Source organism: Vespa crabro, chromosome 2 (genome assembly GCF_910589235.1).
Source record: "Vespa crabro chromosome 2, iyVesCrab1.2, whole genome shotgun sequence".
Taxonomy (NCBI): Eukaryota; Metazoa; Arthropoda; class Insecta; order Hymenoptera; family Vespidae; genus Vespa; species Vespa crabro.
The window spans coordinates 8734795-8753304 of NC_060956.1; the positions used below are offsets into that span (position 1 = coordinate 8734795).

Here is an 18510-nt window from a genome sequence, read left to right on the forward strand (position 1 = left end):
GTGTTCCGACATAGCCTCATTTAACTCAAATTAAAATTATTTATATTTATTAGCGACCAGAGTACATATCTTGAAGTCGAAGTATCTTCAGAATCGTATGGCCCAGCAAAATTTGTAAAGGTACTTCTACGTATGCTTCAGTGATAAAGATATTTTCGAGATAAGTCCTTTCTAGCCTCAGTTATAGATCAATGTTAGTATAGGTTATTTTAATGTTATTATAGATGTATCTTGCCCTCATTTATACTAACAGTGTATTAAAGTTTTGTTAATTTTACCTCCACACATTAAAGTCAAAGATCATTATATCTTTTCCTCGTAGAAAATTTAATTCTTCCATCTAACTACAAACGATTTCTATTACAGAAATGACTGTAATTTCTAGCACACGCGTTCTACTTGGTTTTCGACTAGAAAGTAAAATGTCGAAAACTTTGCGTAATTTCCTTTGACAGGCCACCAAAAACATTTTTTACGTATTTACACAGATAATTACACTTGTTTGTAAAACTGCTTGAAGGACAATTTCTAAGACGTTCTACAAGTTTTCTGGACTATTCATTTCTGTATAATGAAGTGCAAGTTGTTTGAGAAGTTCCATTTACTAACTCCATAGCATTTTGTAGTATACTATTACTTTATAAAGTAGAAAACAATAAATACAGAATTGCACAATCAAACCGTACAAATTGCACAAACAATCTACATTACCGAGATATTTTATAAAATCGACTTGAAAGTCCAAATAAATATCACGAGGTTTAAGTGACCGTTTCTTTAACTTTGGTTCGTTTCTATTGATTAAGTTCGTGGTATTGGTATATTTGTGTTACAAATGTTTTATGAAGCTGTGCCCAATTTTCTATATTGTCAACTAAACATTTCGGTAGAAGAATAAGAAAGGAATTTTCGTAAATGGCTGTAAAAGCAAAACGAAAATGTCAATTCTTATATATTTATTTTATATATTATATATTTTATTTTAAATGAAATGCAATAAAAAAAAATAATTTTTTCACTTCTCACTAAGATATCAGTAAAATTTGCCATTGTAAGTCGTCTAAAAAGTGTAAAATCCGGATTCGAGTTCGAGCTTAAACTATTCGACGGTCTAATTTTCTTCACGAATTCTGCAATAATATTCTTTTACAAGAGTTTTGTCATAAAAAAATTTGAGGGATATTCGACCAAATTTTTTTTCTTTTTATTATTATTAAAATCAAGACAAGTAAGATCGACTGTAACAGTTAAAATATTTTCTCTCTTTTTCTCTAGTAAAAAGATGGAATAGAAAAATAACGTAAAAGATAAATCGTTATACTCCACGTATAAAACTGGTGGCTTCGGTGATAAAGGCATACGTGTGTGCGCATCGATGCGTGTCATGTTTATTTAACCGCTCTAGGAACGCTGACAAAGAGAAATGAAAGAAAGGAAGAAAAAGTTTAAGGTACCAGCTTGAATCTAGGACAGTATCGTAAGAGATGACGAATAAATATTTCAGACTTTGTTCAACACGTCGTTACATTTTCTTATAGAATATTAAAAACTGTGTCTACGTTTACATACACTACGCAATTATTAAAATTTCATATACGTTCTGTAAAGTGTTAAAATAACGCTTAGGGTTTTTGCAAACATTTTCACGCAAGTATTCCTATTTATATTGTACGTGTTCCACATCAGTGGTGATGTTTACAATTTTTGCGGCTTCCAAAGAGGATCGCTCAGATCCCTAATGTGGGGAAAGAGTTGGTTTCCTAATGACATATCCAAACAGACGATCCCAACCAATATCAATCCTCTTAATTTACGATTCGCAGTCTAGACCAAAGTATCTTGTTTCTCTATCACCCTTCATCGAATCCCTCGTACTTCGTGCAATTTCATCGTTGATTTTAAGTTATAGTTTTCATGTCAATCCAGCGAATAGAAAAAAAAGAAAGAAATCAATTTTGATTTGATCATCCTTCTATTCAATAAAAAACACTATCGCTGTACAACGTAATAGATAAATATTATTGTTAAAGTGAATATTTCAAAATGAGAGTCATACTTATCAAAACAATTTCGTTTGAATTTCAGATCGAAGACGCAATGCTGATGTTCGACAAGCAAACCAACAGGCATAGAGGTGAGTGAAAATTTTGTTCCTTTTTGTAACAATCAAAATCGACATGACGTGTGAATACAGAACGAAAATGGAGCACTCTAGTGACGTTCAAAACACCAATGGAAAATACATATATACCTATATGTACATAGTATACGTTATGCGTAGATATATATTATATAGAATGTTACGACTTGAGAAAATATGGCGAAAATGCATAGAGAGTCTGCTCAACCTGTTTAGCGAATCAACAATGCCAGCATTTCGCTAGCAAACATCAAACCGGGTAATTAACGGCCGGGGTTGAAACTGTAATTACTAATTACGGTAATTCGTGAATGTCAGTGCGCCATCGGTGTAGCCAAAGACAAATAACATTAATTCGACGGGGTATTCGATCGTCGCGTTTGTCATGATATGGGTGCAAATGATTCGAAAATTGATAATATATTGGGTACCATCTTGCACATTTGATTGGGTAAAATTCGTCGCGAAGCTGAAAGAAGTAAAAGCTGCATCAAGGCTAATCGGAGAAAAAGAAAATTCAATTTCAGTGTGGCGTGCTTCATGGATTGAATATAAAAAGGTTCTACGCGTGATACGAAAATTTACTGCCCACGTTATCAGCTGATGACTTCGCCCCTTGGGAGTCGTAAATTTTAAAAACGTCTTTGGGATCGGGCCAATCATGCTTTCCGCGTAGCGAGCATGTTGGTTTGAAAAAAAGCGTTGGTTTGAAGTCTCTCTCTCTCTCTCTCTCTCTCTCTCTTTCTTTCTCTCTCTCTCTCTCTCACTCTCTGTCTATCTATCTATCTATCTATCTTTCTCTCGCCCTGTCTCTCTCCCTGTCTTTCTCTCTCTCTCTCTCTCTCTCTCTCTCTCTCTCTCTTTCTGTCTATCTATCTATCTATCTATCTATCTATCTATCTATCTATCTATCTATCTATCTATCTATCTATCTATCTATCTATCTATCTATCTATCTATCTATCTATCTATCTATCTCTCTATCTATCTCTCTTTGTCTCTTTTATATAAAATGGAATAAACTGTGCATTTTTTAGAATCGAATAGCATATCCAAGAAAAGTGTGATCGTAAAGGGAACGCCCATATTGGCTGATAATGTGAAAGACAAGAGAAAGGAACATTATTAAGTCTTCGCTCTCAGTATAAAAGTGTCGTATAACTGACTGAAAATTGATCGAGAATTTGAAGGATCGAGAGACTGTGATGAATGAAATATCCGACAACGAGAGTGGAAAATAGGCCAACTTAATTTCCAGTATTCGCTTGCATCTTTCCAATAGGACGGGAGTAAAGGAACCAAGGCGAAGGAGAAGTTGACTGACTCTGTTCTGGATTCATTCACATCGGAACTTCAATAGAGTCGATAATCGTTGGCGATCAAGGCAGCCGACCCTCTCGATAATCGGGACTCTCTTTATCTTTTTTATCGGTATCCTCTGCACCATCCCACTTGCTCTCTTTCTCATTTTCTCACCCTTCTTCATCGATTCTCGTCGTCGACAAATGCCTGGCGGCTCTCGGTGATAGATTCTAATATCGCTTATGAAAAATAGGGGCAAATGGGATATGAAAGCTGGCTCCTTTCAATGTGATGGGAATTCGACTTGCCTGGAAAAGGAGGAAGAGGTCGAATATGATAGAGCGGGGTTAAGGGAAAATCGTGATCTATAAACGGAGTAGGATGGAACGAATAAGAAAGAGGCGGAATAAGGGTGGAGGTTGTGCGGTATGCCGCACATCGTAACGAATGGAAAACGACAAGGAGGATAATACGTGAAGTGCGACGAGACTGAGGTAGGGCGACCAAAAGAGAGAGAGAGAGAAAAAGAGAAAGAGAGAGAGAGAGAGTGAGAGAGAGAGAATGAGGGAAAGAGAGAGAGAGAGTTAAAGCGAAGGTGGAAGAGAGAAGGGTTATAGCACTAAGGCTATAGTGCTGCTCGCTGAACCAGCTCGAGGGTGTGGGCACGAAAAGGAAAGAGATAGGAGAGAAGAGAGGTAGAAGCTTCTTTCAAACTGGCACGTAATCTCTCTCGCGATGACATCCGAGTTCTATCTAGTGTAAGACGGTGAACCTCATACCTTAAACTTGAGCTACTCTTTCTCACACATACACACACTTTTAGATTCCACACTATGGTAGTTACCCCTGACCCCTGAGAGGATAGTAGTTTCGGAGTCTTACCGGTTGCATGTAGCGAGGAATTTAAAACGAAGTAAACCGAGAATCGAACAGACGTGCTTTATCATGCCAGCTAGTTATTACATTCATATTGTCATCGAATCGTGGTCACGCTTCCACCTCGGTCTGCTGTTTCTATACCATCGCCCGGATATCGAGGATAAATCTGGAACGTGCGCCCCATGAACTTTGCAATCTAAATTTAAATTATTCACGAGCTACGCCCGTTCTCCCTTCCATCGAGAAATTTGCTTGCCAATGTGAACAGATCACCGAATAAACGGCGCATTTGCCACAGAGTTTGCATTGTCTCGTTTCGATGACGATAAGCTCGATCTAATCGCGCGTGAAATCTGCGTAAGGAAACAAGAACGTTGACGTATCGATTAAACTTTGCCACTCCTAGTAAATTTTGCGTTCTCGTTCTCACTCACGATCGCATTATAATAGGATTAGGTAATATCGAGACGAGATAAAAGTAATTTTCTATGATATGAAAGCATTCGGTTTATCGACATGGATTTCAACATTTTTAGATCGCAAAATCGATTTTATTGAAAAATAAACGATTTTCTATGATCTTTCGAATCGTAAAGCGGCACGCTCTCTCATCTACGAATAAAAATCGAGTTAATGCTTTTCACGAATATCTAACTAGATCAGTGGCATCAATATTCAACAACTATTGAAACTTTAATTTCTTCGAACTAGTGGATGGTTTCGATTTGCGAATGGACCCGATACACATTTGGCTACATATGTAAGATGATGAAAGAGAGGAGAAGAAAGGAAGAGACATCGAATTACAAAGAGATCTCCATCTATCTTTCAGGAACTCTCTTTACGTCCAAATCCCTGAAGAGTCGCCTTCTGTAGCGAATCACGATAGAAGCCCTCGAGGAGTTCTATCAAGGACATTCCGCGAAGCGTTTCTGGACAATTTCGAGTCTTGATGGTTTTCGTAGCGAGCTATGATTTCCACGTGGATAGGCAAGCTGCAATTGCAGCAAAGCGAATCTTCACCCTTTCCACCTCTTCTCTTTCCTTCCTTTCTCTCCTTCTCTCTCTCTTTCTCTCTCTCTTTCTCTCTCTCTCTCTCTCTCTCTCTATCTATCTTTTATACTCTCTATCTCTTATCCTCTTTCTCTATCTCACATAGAAGAGGTACCATAGCTATACGTCGAAGTGCGATTATCCAAGCTTCGCTGGCCAAAGGATTTTCCCTTCGTGAGCTACGCTCTCTTACTAGCCGAAGTAGGGACCCGTTGCAAGGAGAGTACCTAGAAACGCTTCGTGAATTCGCTTCTCTCTCATATATCCGCGCTCACGAGCGAACGATCTTACGGGTGAACATACATGCTCGATCTCGTGCGCACCTATTTTCACAAGCCTTACGTATGTATGTACATAGACATGAAAGATCGTAAATACATCCGTGCGTTCATGTAGTCATAAATGGTCATAAAGGAAGGAGCATAGTCAGAGAAGGAATCGTATGTGTTCTTACGTGCTCGTAGATGACGGCATTTCGAGCATCCAGAGCGGTGACCGATCAAAAGAGCTGCTTTCTCGTCTATGGAAGAAGCATCCCCGACTAAACGTGTGCTGGTTGAAGCAACCTCCAATTGCGATCGTTTATTGCATTGCTTTCTCCTCCAGCGATCGCTTTGGTGCTGGATTATCCATATTTTCCTTTCATTGACAAGATTAAAAAAGAAATAAAGGATAGAAAATCAATGGAACATATTTCCTTCCTTGATAGAAACTTAGAACGTTATCTCCGCACTGTTTTCCTAAATTCCGACGAATTCTTCTCGCGTCAGTTTGAATCAGCTTGCTGAACTTCACCGAAGTCGACGACGTATGTTGTCCGGAATCCGAGATCATCGAAGGAAGAGAATTTCGGGACAAGTCTCCAGCACGGAAACTTCCTTCCTATTCCAGACGGCAAGGCGACGTCGTTGGTGAATGTGTTATGCCAGTTTCACGTAATCCAGGCCGGTCGAGTGTGTAAAGCGGCCGGAGAAATCTAGTGAGAGAAAGAGAGAGAGAGAGAGAAAGAGAGAGGAGAGCCTTCCACTCTAACGTCTTTCGCGGAGGCAGATCGAAACTCCGTGTTTCAGGGTCGAGCCAACTTCCATGACGCGCGGTAAACCGTACCCTCCAACTTCGGCACGTATGCGGCACGCTCCCATGCCCATTGCTCTCCGCCCGGAATAGTTATCGGACGAGGCAAACTTCACCAAAACTGGTTCGAAATAGTTTCAGTGCCGCTTCCAGCGGCATTGGCGGCTGTAACGGCAGCTTTCCTGCCTTAGGTTCATCCCTTTCTATACTCAACCCTTACTCACTACCTTATCCACCCATCTACGCATCCTACCGTCAGGCTTAACATATCCTACCTTCTGTGCAATAGAAGTTTGTTCGCCGGTTGCAACTTCGAATCAACCTTTCTACCAGTATGATCAGCGGCCCAGAAAGTCAAGATTGAATTCGATGTAATTCCACATTGACATCTCTCTTTCTCTCTCTTTCTCTCTCTTTCTCTCTCTCTCTCTCTCTCTCTCTCTCTCTCTCTCTCTCGATTTCTCTCGATTTTTCCTATATCTCTGACAATGTTTTACATCTTAATATTTCTGTTCGAGGAACAGTTCGCAAAGTAATTTCAGAGCCAACTTATATGTTTTGTTATTATTATACAAATGACGTTCTTGCGCAGGACAGTTCTTTTTATATCTTCGAAAATCGTTTCATTCTTACGGTAGAAAAAATGATCTTTTCGAAAGGCACTTTGACATGCCAAAAATATCTTTCTTTATTTCCTAGCCTTAGGTTTGTCGTAGTATTTAAGAGATAAACGCAAAAGGGATCTCTCGTAAAAATATTGTGGCTCTTTACGAGAGATTCTATGGCGAGAAATTTCTTTCCTCTCCAACGAGCTTCAGTCGAGCGCAAAAATTCTCGAGGTGATATCGTCTTTTCGGAGCCGGGCAACGCAAATAGTGCCTACCTACCTGCTCTCTTGCAAGACGTAAGAGGTTTGGGAAAAGCAGCAAACGATAGAAAGGTTGAATTTGCGCGTCTTTGCAACTTTCCGGAACTTATTCGAGAAACTTGTCGATGCACGGCTCCAAAACTTTTCAACGATGGATGCTTCTGGGTCAAAGATGTTACGTAAAGGATCACGGAGCTAGATATACGCCGGAAAATCTTTCACGAATTCTTCAGCTTTCTCCTAATATTAGAATCACCGAAATCGATTAATTCAACATTATTCGATTTATTTTTTTTTCTTTTATTGCGATTAGCTACCGTGAAATTGGCTTTAACGTTCTCGCTGATTGCGATCGATTTAGAAATTTGGGTATTTTCGATGATCGGTCAAAATTCAGAACAACAAATTACAAAATAGCACAGTGTTCGATTGAAATCACCCGAGAAGATATCAGGATTTTTATCAAAAACGAATTATTTTTGTGCTCATACATGAAAGATAAGCGATAAAATTATTTTTATGGAGGTTAGCCGCATTAGATTCGATCAGGCACCGATATCGTAGATTCCGATATTCGAAAGACTTCCATAAATCTGGATTTGCGAACGAAAATACGAGATCCTTATCGCTCGAACGACGAAGGACTTTACGCGCGACTTCTAGCGTGCATAAAGTAATACCTTAGGTTTTTCCCTCCCGATGGAGAAACGAACCTTAACCAAAAATATAAGGAGAGACGTTCTTTCCATTCCATTATGGGAATTTCAAGATGGAGCATCGATACGCTCCAATTGTCAGCTGCATTACGAGCAACCACTGTGCACTATATGCAAGAGGGAGAACTTGCGGTGGAAGAAGAACGACGGATCTTGAAATATTGAAACGCAAACGTCTGTCTCGATACACTTTTTCTTTATTTTTTCCCACTTTCTCCATATCTCCTTCTCTTTTCCTTTTTCCTCTCTCTTTCTCTTTCTTTCTCTCTCTCTCTCTCTCTCTCTCTCTCTCTCTCTCTCTCTCTCTTCTTCTGTGGTTTTTTTACATTTCTTTCTATTCTCTATCCCTGTTTCTTTCTTTCTTCTCTGCTCAATCTTTTTCTCTCGACCCTTTCCAGATTCTATTCTTAGAAGACTTACTGTTTCTCAGTTGCAATGTGCGTTTCGCGCGATTGAATTGTAGTTGAGCAACTATTTGGAATCATTTCAAAGATCCTCCTTCTTTCTCGATGAAATACGCTTTTGCACGAATTTTCGTCTTTATCGCAAAATCGAGCAGAGAAATTCGCGAATACTTTTTAAGGAGAAGTAGATCTTGATTTTAAAGCTAGTAGTAGGGGAATCATTTTATATACAAATCTAATCGTAATACGCGAAAGATTCTCGTTTACGAGAACGATCTCAATTATCGTTCAACGGTATAAAAAGAATAATAGGAAATGAAACACGTTTATTAATTTTTATGAAAATTTATTATCTCGCTATAGTAGAGATTCTTATTGGTTAGCTTATACAATTTTCTATATCGCATCTTATCATTTTCTACGTAACACACTTGTTGCCCAGGATGGCTTGGAAACGTTCAAATGTACATAGTGTATATACGAACATTTCTATGTTACGTATTAGATGGAAAAATCTTCGAAACACCTATCGCAAATCTTCGAGACTATCCTCTCCCAAAACCTTTTTATCCAAGAACAAATAGTCTAACGACAAGAGGACGATATTGGCGACATTCCGAGTTTGTACTCTTCCAAATCCTCTAATACCTCAGAAAGACATCCTTGTAATCCACATCGTATACGCTGGACAATCTCTCCACGTCTCTTCTCTTTTCCTTTATACCTACTTCCACATTGCTTTGATCATTTCGCTTGATCGTACGCTCCAGCACAAATATAATCCGGTTTCGTTCTGTCGTTTTCTTTTATTTCTATCTATGAACGTATATACGTGCTAGTACACGTAGTAGATCGGGTAACGTGCAGAATGCCCGCAGGATATTTTTCCTGAAAACGAACGAGGCTATGATTTTTCGTCACGTACTTATGTACACACGTATTCGCGAACGAATCTACTTCGTTTCATGAGATAATCCATGATTTCGTAGAGGTAAATGCATTTTTATACTTGCTCTATCTATCCGTCATCTCTGATCTCTCTCTCTCTCTCTCTCTCTCTCTCTCTCTTGCTCTCTCTCTTTCTCTTTCTCTCTTTCCTATCCATTTCTCAAGATTTCTACTTCGTAGCGATGACGCAAGTTTCTCGCGTGATTGAATCGAAACGTCTCGGTTGCAATTTTGTCGATTTTCACCTTAGGGTCTAGACAGCATCACGAAATTTCCGCCTTTATCGGTGCTCTTTCAAAGAAGAGAAAAAGCGTGAGAAGAGTGGAAGACTAGGAACCGTCGCAAAAGAGATCCGTTGAGATGAGAAAAAAGTTTTCTCGACTTCCCTCTTGGTAGAGAAGGCATGGATAATAAGAATGAAAAGAAGGACGAGAGTGAATCGAACCTAGAGCTACATATACACATGTATATATGTAAATTAAGGTATATGAGTGTGTGTATAGACTTATGGAAGGTTGTGAGTTTTTCCCTTCTTTATCTCTCGTCCTAACTCTCTTCTCTTCTTCTCTTTTTTACTCTCTCCCCTCTCTGTCTCACTCTCTTTCTCTTCCTCCGTGCGTTGATCTTCAGAACGCTGATTTCATCCAAGCCAACTTGACCCGTTCGTCTCTTGCTTCGACGAGCTTAATCTCTTGGCTAGATGTCCTCCTTCGTCTTAACTTTCCTCCTCTTCATCCTCCTCCTCGTTCTCTTTCTCCTCCTCTATCTTTCTCTCCCTCTCTCTCTCTCTCTCTCTCTCTCTCTCTCTCTCTCTCTCTTTCTCTCTTTCTTCCTCTATCTGCAGAAATTCTAGCAAAGCCAGAGGGGAGAATTTGAAATTCAAACGTAAGTGGTCCTCTCGAGCCGTCGTCGTCGTCTTCGTGGTAGTCCTGCTACCATCATCGTCCGTCGACGTCGACGATATCCCTCTTTTTCTTCTTCCGCGTCGCATCTCGTCGCCTGAACCCTCGAGGTGCGGTCCTTTCGAATGCATGAGTTCTCTGTGAATTCGGATCTCTCAGATCCCAACCACCACGACCGAACGCGGAGCTGAAACGAAAAGACACGAGAATCGTGAAGCAAAAGCTTAAGTTCGTGTGTTCATATATGTATGCAGATATATAGATATAATATCTTCTCTCTTACATTAGGCTAGACACATCCTTGGCAAAATATTCTCCGAAATGGTTTGAATTTAATTTATGTAATAATTTATGAGGACGGTATGACGCGTCGGAAAACACTGCTTGTAATTATGCGAGTGTACATATGCCGCGTGTGTGTATGCGTGCAGAAACATGGTCGACCCGAAGGAAGGGTGAAATTTGGAGAAGGGAGTGGGTTGGGCGTTACGAAAACGCTAAACGTTGCCGATGGAAACACACAGTCGACACAGCTGTCAAGCTTTTCGTTAAATTTGAGTTAGATAACAATAAATATTCATTAATTGACAAAATAATATAATGGTGCCGCTGGTTAGTTATCGTGGGTTTAACCATGGTAGACGCAAATGCATACGTGCATATATGAGAGCTCGTATGAACAAGAACTACATACAGCTGAAATCCCTCTTTCCTCTTTATCCTCTTCATCCTCCTTTCGATCGTCGTCACCATCGACATCCTGGTTCTGGAGGAGAATGTCCTTGCTATTGTGGCGGCTTACGTTTCTATCGGCTATTTCGGAAACTGTAGGCAGTTGGCGAATCGCGTGTTCCGGCTTAAGCCATCGCAATTACCATTATCGATACCACCGAACGTTCGAAGGGAGACAGAGCTTTCCAGATGTTCGACGTGTCTACTATAGTACATCGGCCGTGTGTACAATGTTCTGCATCATAGGAAAGAGCTCCATTACCTGTGATATAGGTGAATAGAATTATCCACTTGAACTACGAGTACTTTGTTATGTTGCATCGTAAGCTCCGTTATACGTTCAAAAGTATTCGTTCTTCGATATTGGGTATCTTCGACTGATTGTAAATCATACCGATCATAATGGCAAATTAACATGCTGAATATCATACTTTAATTTTATATAATTACGGCGCCGATATGAAGTCATTGTAATTGTTTTTTATGTTATTGTTGATCACACAAATGATCTTTACAGTATTCAACTTGTTAAATTACAGCAATTAGAATGTTAAATTAGTTTCTAAATGTCAAGTCGTAATCTTCATAGCGATAAAAATGTATTTTTTATGTATATGTTTTGTGTAAATATCGAATATAATTCAATTTTGAAATGAACGTGTTATGATATAGGTCTACCAAATAAATAATTTGTAATTGTGCATTTAAAAATGTATCTGTGAATGTATGTAAGTCGTATATGTACGATAGACCTAGATGGCTAAGGTGTGGTTAACTAAGAGAGACTGGAGATATGCAAATGTGAATACAAGAGTATTAAAAAATATCCTACACATACACACACACATACACACATATATATGTAACTTATGATAACTTATTAATCGTATTACAATGTCTTCTATTATATTTTATTAATTAATTTGCCATTGTGATACTCGCAATAATTTTCTCCGCGTTTACTCACATCTTCGATATTTAAAAATCATGGTCAGTTTTTATCTGTAGAATAAAATGTTTTGCGTTATCATAAATAGAAAATAGCTAAAGTTTTGAAAACAAATGATCGAGGCTGACAATCCGAAGCCGCGCATGCGATATAGACGATGGAATTACATGGTTGTCTAGTCCCATTCGCTCCTATCTTTCTGTCTCCCTCTTTTCTGTCTTTCTCACGCTCTCATTCGTCATGACTGCGCGAAGCGTTCGTTGACGAAACTGCGAATTTTTTATAGCACACTCTCTCTCTTTCTCTCTCTCTCTCTCTTTCTCTCTCTCTCTCTCGCTCTTTCTCACTCTCTCTCTCTCTCTATCTATCTATTTTTCTCTCTCTTCCATAATCTATTAATAATTGTCTCATTAAACCAATTAAATTTTGCATATCGATGCCTCTCTTTCTCTCTTTCTCTCTTTCTCTTTATCTCTCTCTCTTTCTCTCTCTCTCTCTCTCTCTCTCTCTCTCTCTCTCTCTTTCCTCATTCACTGCTACAACGCAATCCAATCTATAAATAGTCTCGTCTCCGTTTGTATCATTGAAATTCTGAGGGTGAAGTACTTGACGAGTTCATGCATGCATTCGTGTGCTTAGCACTATCGAGAGAGAGAGGGGTGAAAGAGAGAGAGAGAGAAAAAAAGATTGGAGGGAGATGTTGGAGGGAGAGGCATTTTCAACGATAGCCGACAGTGTTATATCGCATCGAGATTGAACGCTCAACTTTTATGTTTACCCTTAACTCCTTGTCCCCTTGGAGCGCAATATCCTTTCTCTACGTCATTTCTCATCCTTTTTCGGCACGTTGAAGCTTCGTAAGCTTTTTTCCAAAGTAATATCTGTCCCATGATCCTTAAGAAAATCAGTTAACCTCTCCTTTTTTTGCTTTCTTATTTTCTTCTTTATTTTTCCTCATTTTCCAAATAAATTATGCATAGTTGATAATTTTAATAGATTTTCGAGCAATAGAACGATTTGCATGTGAAAATATTGAAATACCTAGAAACAAAGAAAGAATTGAAAGAATAAATTTTGTCGAGACGCACATGACAGAAGCTACATTTCTAAGTTCGAGAGACGTTAGACTAAAGACATTTTTTACAACAAACATATACTTGTTTTTGAGATTTCGTTAGACATTTGCTACATATTTTTCGTAGAAAAACATGGCTAAAAGCTTCTGATCAATATTTATTTATATTTAAATATTTCCGTGAATGCTTAACTTTTCAGAATATGTTCAGTCGAACAACAAACTCAAGAGGTAGATTTATAGACCGAACGATTTATGACGTTTGTCTTAAGTTTATCTTTGAAATATTTATTTTTTAGTCGCAGCATAACGACCACTTAGTAGCAAGGATCACATGTGAAATTATTTAAATAACCTTGAGACTCATAATTAAGATACACTCAATTCGGCCGATCAAATATCATTAATTTTTCCTTTTTACATTTACACTCCTGCTACATATCTTTCTCTTTTCTTTTTACTAATTGTTTCCGAGCATTTTTCCGAATAATTAATTAAAGTCATTCAGTATTAGCATTCCGATATGTAAACATCTACATAATACATTAAAGTAGAGATAGCCTCATTTCTAAAATACACTATATCAGCAATTGTATATTTAGCAATGCATTACTAGAATGTATTTATATGATAGAACTCGACTATATTTATTAAAAATTGTCTGAAACCCAATTCGTATTAATTTCGTTGTGAGGTTTTGGTGTACGTATCTCGAAGATAACATTATTTTTGGGCAAGCACCTCTACCAACGAATACAAGGAAAGTCAAGTAGAGTAATCTTACCTTATAAAAACGATTGATAGATTCAACAAATTCAGTTGTTGCTAGATCAGCAATGAAGAATGAAACAGAAAGAGAAAGAGAACGACACGCGAAGGATGACGAGCCGAATATTACTAGTCACTTGCATCAAGGGACGATTCCATTATATCTTCGCATATGGAGTGAACCATTATTCACGTCGTCAATGTAGTCATATATGCACTGTGTTTAAAATACGAAATGAATAGAGCGGTTCCCGACGCGAGCTCTGGAGTAGCAATAACTCGGAGATTAAAACAGAATTAAAAAGTGTGCTGAATGCGTATCTGTGTCAAGCATTAGAAAGGCAAGAGTAGTACAATATACAAAGTTGTTGAACTATTGAAATAACCTATGACGAATAAGAAAAAAAAAGAAAAAAGAGGAAAGCAAATAATTGTACGACTCTTCTTCTCTGTCCTTTTGACAATTCTTGATTTTCTTTTATGCTACCTTGTTCTCTCACTTTTGATTACTACTTTGTATCCTTTAAATACAAGAGACGTGACAAAAGGAAACATCGACTGAGTTGCCTATTATATTGCAGCAAAATCGTTCAGTAGATCTCTTCATTATCCGCTAATTAGATTTGTGAAATGTCCAATCCGTAGAGTGATTAGCTTGCGGATGTAGTAGGTATAACATCGTCGCTTAATCTTCTCTCTCTCTCTCTCTCTCTCTCTTTCTTTTTCTGTTCTAAGTGCCATAATTCTCCAGAGATTGTAATTCGAAGAAAAGTTGACGGTACTTTCATTAGTTTACTCGTTGCGGTGTCGTATAACTTGTAAGAAACAATAAACTCTCTGAAAGTTTACGCGTAAATCGTTATGAAAGGGGTAAACGTTTGTAAAGATGTTACGCGTTGTAAACGGTAGACTTCTTCCTACAGATTTTAGTCATGGTTATCAAATAGGAAAGGATACGTGGGTCACATAAAAGCTTACGTGTAATCTTTTTTAAGTCCTAGGAGCAACAACCAAATTTTTGGTGACACCATCAAAATTTATTGAACTTCCTTCCTCTCTGCAATCCTTCCTTTATCTATCTCTTTTCCTCTCTTATTCGCTCTTGCTCTTCTTCTGCACATACACACACATACACATACCCATACACACACACACACACACATACTGTGTGCACACTGAGAAGAGGTTGTTGGCTCGAGCTGCACGGCTAATGAGGGCAAACACCAGTCTCGCCGGTCTTCTCTCGCCTCTGGAAAACCCTACCTTCCTCCGACGTTGAAACCCACTCGACTCGACGCGAACCAACAGTCGTTTTTGTTCTTGAAAAATACAGTTGTCCCGCTGGCCCGACGAACTCTCGCTAATTGCTACTTTCTTTCTGTCTCTCTCTCTCTCTCTCTCTCTCTCTCTTTCTTTCTCTCTCTCTCTTTCTCTTTCTCTTTCTCTCTCGATAACGTATCATTAACGTCATCGTTCGTGAACAGAGATAATTAGGATATATAGGATTTGAGGTAATGCTGAAAATCGAACGATGCGGGAGGTATCATAACAAAAATGTTTACATTATTGTGTATTATTGTAGTCGAAAGGGCGATATTAAAAGCGCATATGTTTGCGAGATATCTCTCATTTCTATCTCCGAACAGGTAGACTAAAAGTCACACAAATTCGTCGGGTCTCGTATTTGCTAGAAAGTTGGGTATTGCGAGTGACAGCTGCCTGTTCATTATTCCTGGATTACGCCGCTGCCGGAAGAGATGAACGAGAGAGATGGAAAAGGGATGGGCGAAGAGAAACGAGGAAAGAAGGTAGAAAGAAGAGAGAGAAAGAGAGAGGGAGAAAGGGAGAGAAAAAGAGAGAAAAAGAGAGAGAGAGAGAGGGAGAAAAAAAGAGAGAGAAAGAGAGAAAGAGAGAGAGAGAGAGGGAGAAAAAAAGAGAGATAAAGAGAGAAAGAGAGAGAGAGAGTGAGACGATAGCGCATGGCTAGGTCATCCGAACCGTCAGTTGCAAAAAACATATTGGCTTCCTGTTAACTACGTCAAAAGAATTGCTTGACTTTCATTTTCATATACTTAACATATATAAACTTTTATATTAAAATTACAACGTTATAAAGTTATAAAAATAAATATGATTCGAGGAAACATGGAAAATCAAACGATGTATTGGATATCATAATAAAAGAGTTCGTATTACTTTTGAAACAAAATACCTTGGTACTTAGATGATTGAAAAATAAGCAACCAGAGCAAAGTTTTGTAAACATTTAAATACTTATTATCAAATTTTTAGAACTCGGTTGAAAGCGAATAAAACGAGAAACGTTTTAATGAGGCCATCGAAGAAAAGAGTGAGCGAGATTCAAATTGGTCTCAGTAGTCGGATATTAAATCTGTTAAAGAGTAGTTATTCCTCTAAACTCTCGTTGAGAAGAAAACATATCGCTTAAGGTCGCGGCAATGCAGAAGAAACGTCAACTCCTCGGAGAAACATCAGTTCTCCCTCGTGTTTTCCATTCTTTTTTTTTAAGCTCATATATGCACTTGGTCGTTTTACGGTGACTAGATCATTTTCTTTTTGCTTCGCATTTTGTGGCCCATGCGGATTTAATAAGGCTTGATTATAAGCTTTACAAGCATTTTGCTTTTACTTATTTCTGTTTCGCTGCATTTTTTCCTCCGTCGGACGAAGGAAAAAGGGAAAGAGAGAAACTCATGGGAGAACTGAGCCCTTCGCGCGATAACACATGCATTATGTTCATAAGTACGAACGATATTTACGTTTGACATAAATTATACCTACGCACACACACACCTACACACCCACACATACATATTTTCACGTTTATACGTAAGTAGGTACTTTGTTAGCTCGAACGATGGCGTCCCTTTGAACTTTATCTTATCTAGTAACGATCTAGCAAAAGCCGTCCTCGACTCTGAAAGATCTTATAGAGCCACTTCGTACCTCGTTTAATGACAGAAATTCGATTCTGAAGCTGTTTCTATAATATACATGTTATAAAAGGTAATGTTAAGTACCTAAGTGGAAGATATAAAGGTATACTTTGTAATTTAAATCAACATGAAATAGCCTCGTTTGACCAGTCTAATCCTCGCCTTACTGCTGATCGTCGATCACAATAAAGTGCGTAAACTCAAGTCGACTATACTTTTCTGTTCACGGGCTATTCAGTCCGTTGGCCGGAGCATGTACCCGAAATGAGACGTCCTTGTTTGACAGAGACGGATCTTCCTTGGATCAGATTTCCTGGTTTCTCGATCGATAACCAGCCGACGTTCTACGAGTTACCTTTCTCTCTCTTCTTCCATACCTTCCTACTAGCAACGTTTGTCACGCTCGATAGTAATCGCTTGTAGGATGATAGATCGTGTGATCTTGTCGACTTCGTTTAACGTCTTGGCAACGTATCACGCTCAATTGGCGTGGACTCCAGTAGGAAAAGAAAAGTCCATCATGGGCTGACGCGAGCCACCTTTAACTTCCCTCGAACAAGATTAAGACCCAATCTCGATTTATTTCGCGCCGAACTTTCAAAAAACTTTGTTTTTTCGATTTTTCTTCTTCAAGGTTCTTTTTTCAAGATTCTTATTTTTTTTTCTATTTTTTATAGTATTTCTTAACTAGTGGAATATGCTTTATATTTTTAAAAAAGTTCTTTTTTTTATCTTAGTGCTCTTAGAATTGGTAGCAAGAGAACCTTTTGAGGCTGTAAAAGAATATAATCTCAAATTGTAAAAGCGTTAATAAAATAAGGAGAAACATTTACATGAAGAAATTTGTTCTTCTACGAAAAAAAGGTCCGATTTATTATGATTTCGTATAAAAAAATCCGCAAGTGTCGACATTATTTATGAAATTAAACGAACGAAATAAAGAACGTCGCATCGTTAGAAAATAAAATTTTCATACTTCGAGAAGAACATTCTATCCGATTATTTATCCGGTAAAAATCGTAAAAGGGAAACACATAATTCAGAGGTTGAATGAGCGTTACACATTTCGGCTTTACGATCTCTAACGAATATTATACGATTTCTGGTACTACTAAATAAAATCTTTTATTGCTAGGAAAATCACCTCCGTCTTTCTCCTATGACGGGAATTACACAGATACACATATATAAATACATAGTGACTACTTTTAAGTAAACGGTTGTATATTTCTAAAATGTGAACCGAACTGCACGTACTTTACGAATCGTTGCACTCTTATACTTAACTTCGAAATGGAAAAACTGATTATGAGCGTGCGAGATAAGGAAGGAAATAACTGATGTACCGAAAGACTTTCAAAAGAATCCAGAATTTTAAAGTAAACGCATCGTGTGTCCTTATTATGGTTAGAAAGTATAAAGGTTTATTGAATATAAAACATGGTATGGCATTGAATATCTTCGACATCAGGAAAATACTTTTGAAATCGTTTACGAAAGTGAAGTCATGCAGCGAGAGATGCTTCCCTGGAAATATCATCGTGCTGCATAAAAAGAGAAGGTACATTAAACTTACTTATTCGACCCTTTAGTTAAGGCAAAAGAGAAAGGGAAAGAGAAAGAGAGCTCACACACATTGATTTGCATAATACCGATATAGGTATGCCACAAGAATATAATCCTCACGGTGGTCGCTTTCAAAATATCACGCACCATGTTCTGCGGACTACAATCCCATTTTCG

At 38.2% G+C, this 18510-nt stretch overlaps 1 protein-coding gene across 8 annotated transcripts in view; it reads left to right on the forward strand.

Annotated features, from left to right (window-relative positions):
- The window catches only part of LOC124433218 (RNA-binding protein Musashi homolog Rbp6), a 586211-nt gene that overhangs the window by 476876 nt on the left and 90825 nt on the right, over nucleotides 1–18510 (forward strand). For all 8 annotated transcript variants that reach the window (XM_046982961.1, XM_046982962.1, XM_046982960.1 and 5 more), the window contains one exon: nucleotides 2086–2134. In XM_046982961.1, coding sequence (XP_046838917.1) covers nucleotides 2086–2134 — 49 coding nt within the window. The remainder of the gene's footprint in view (nucleotides 1–2085; nucleotides 2135–18510) is intronic.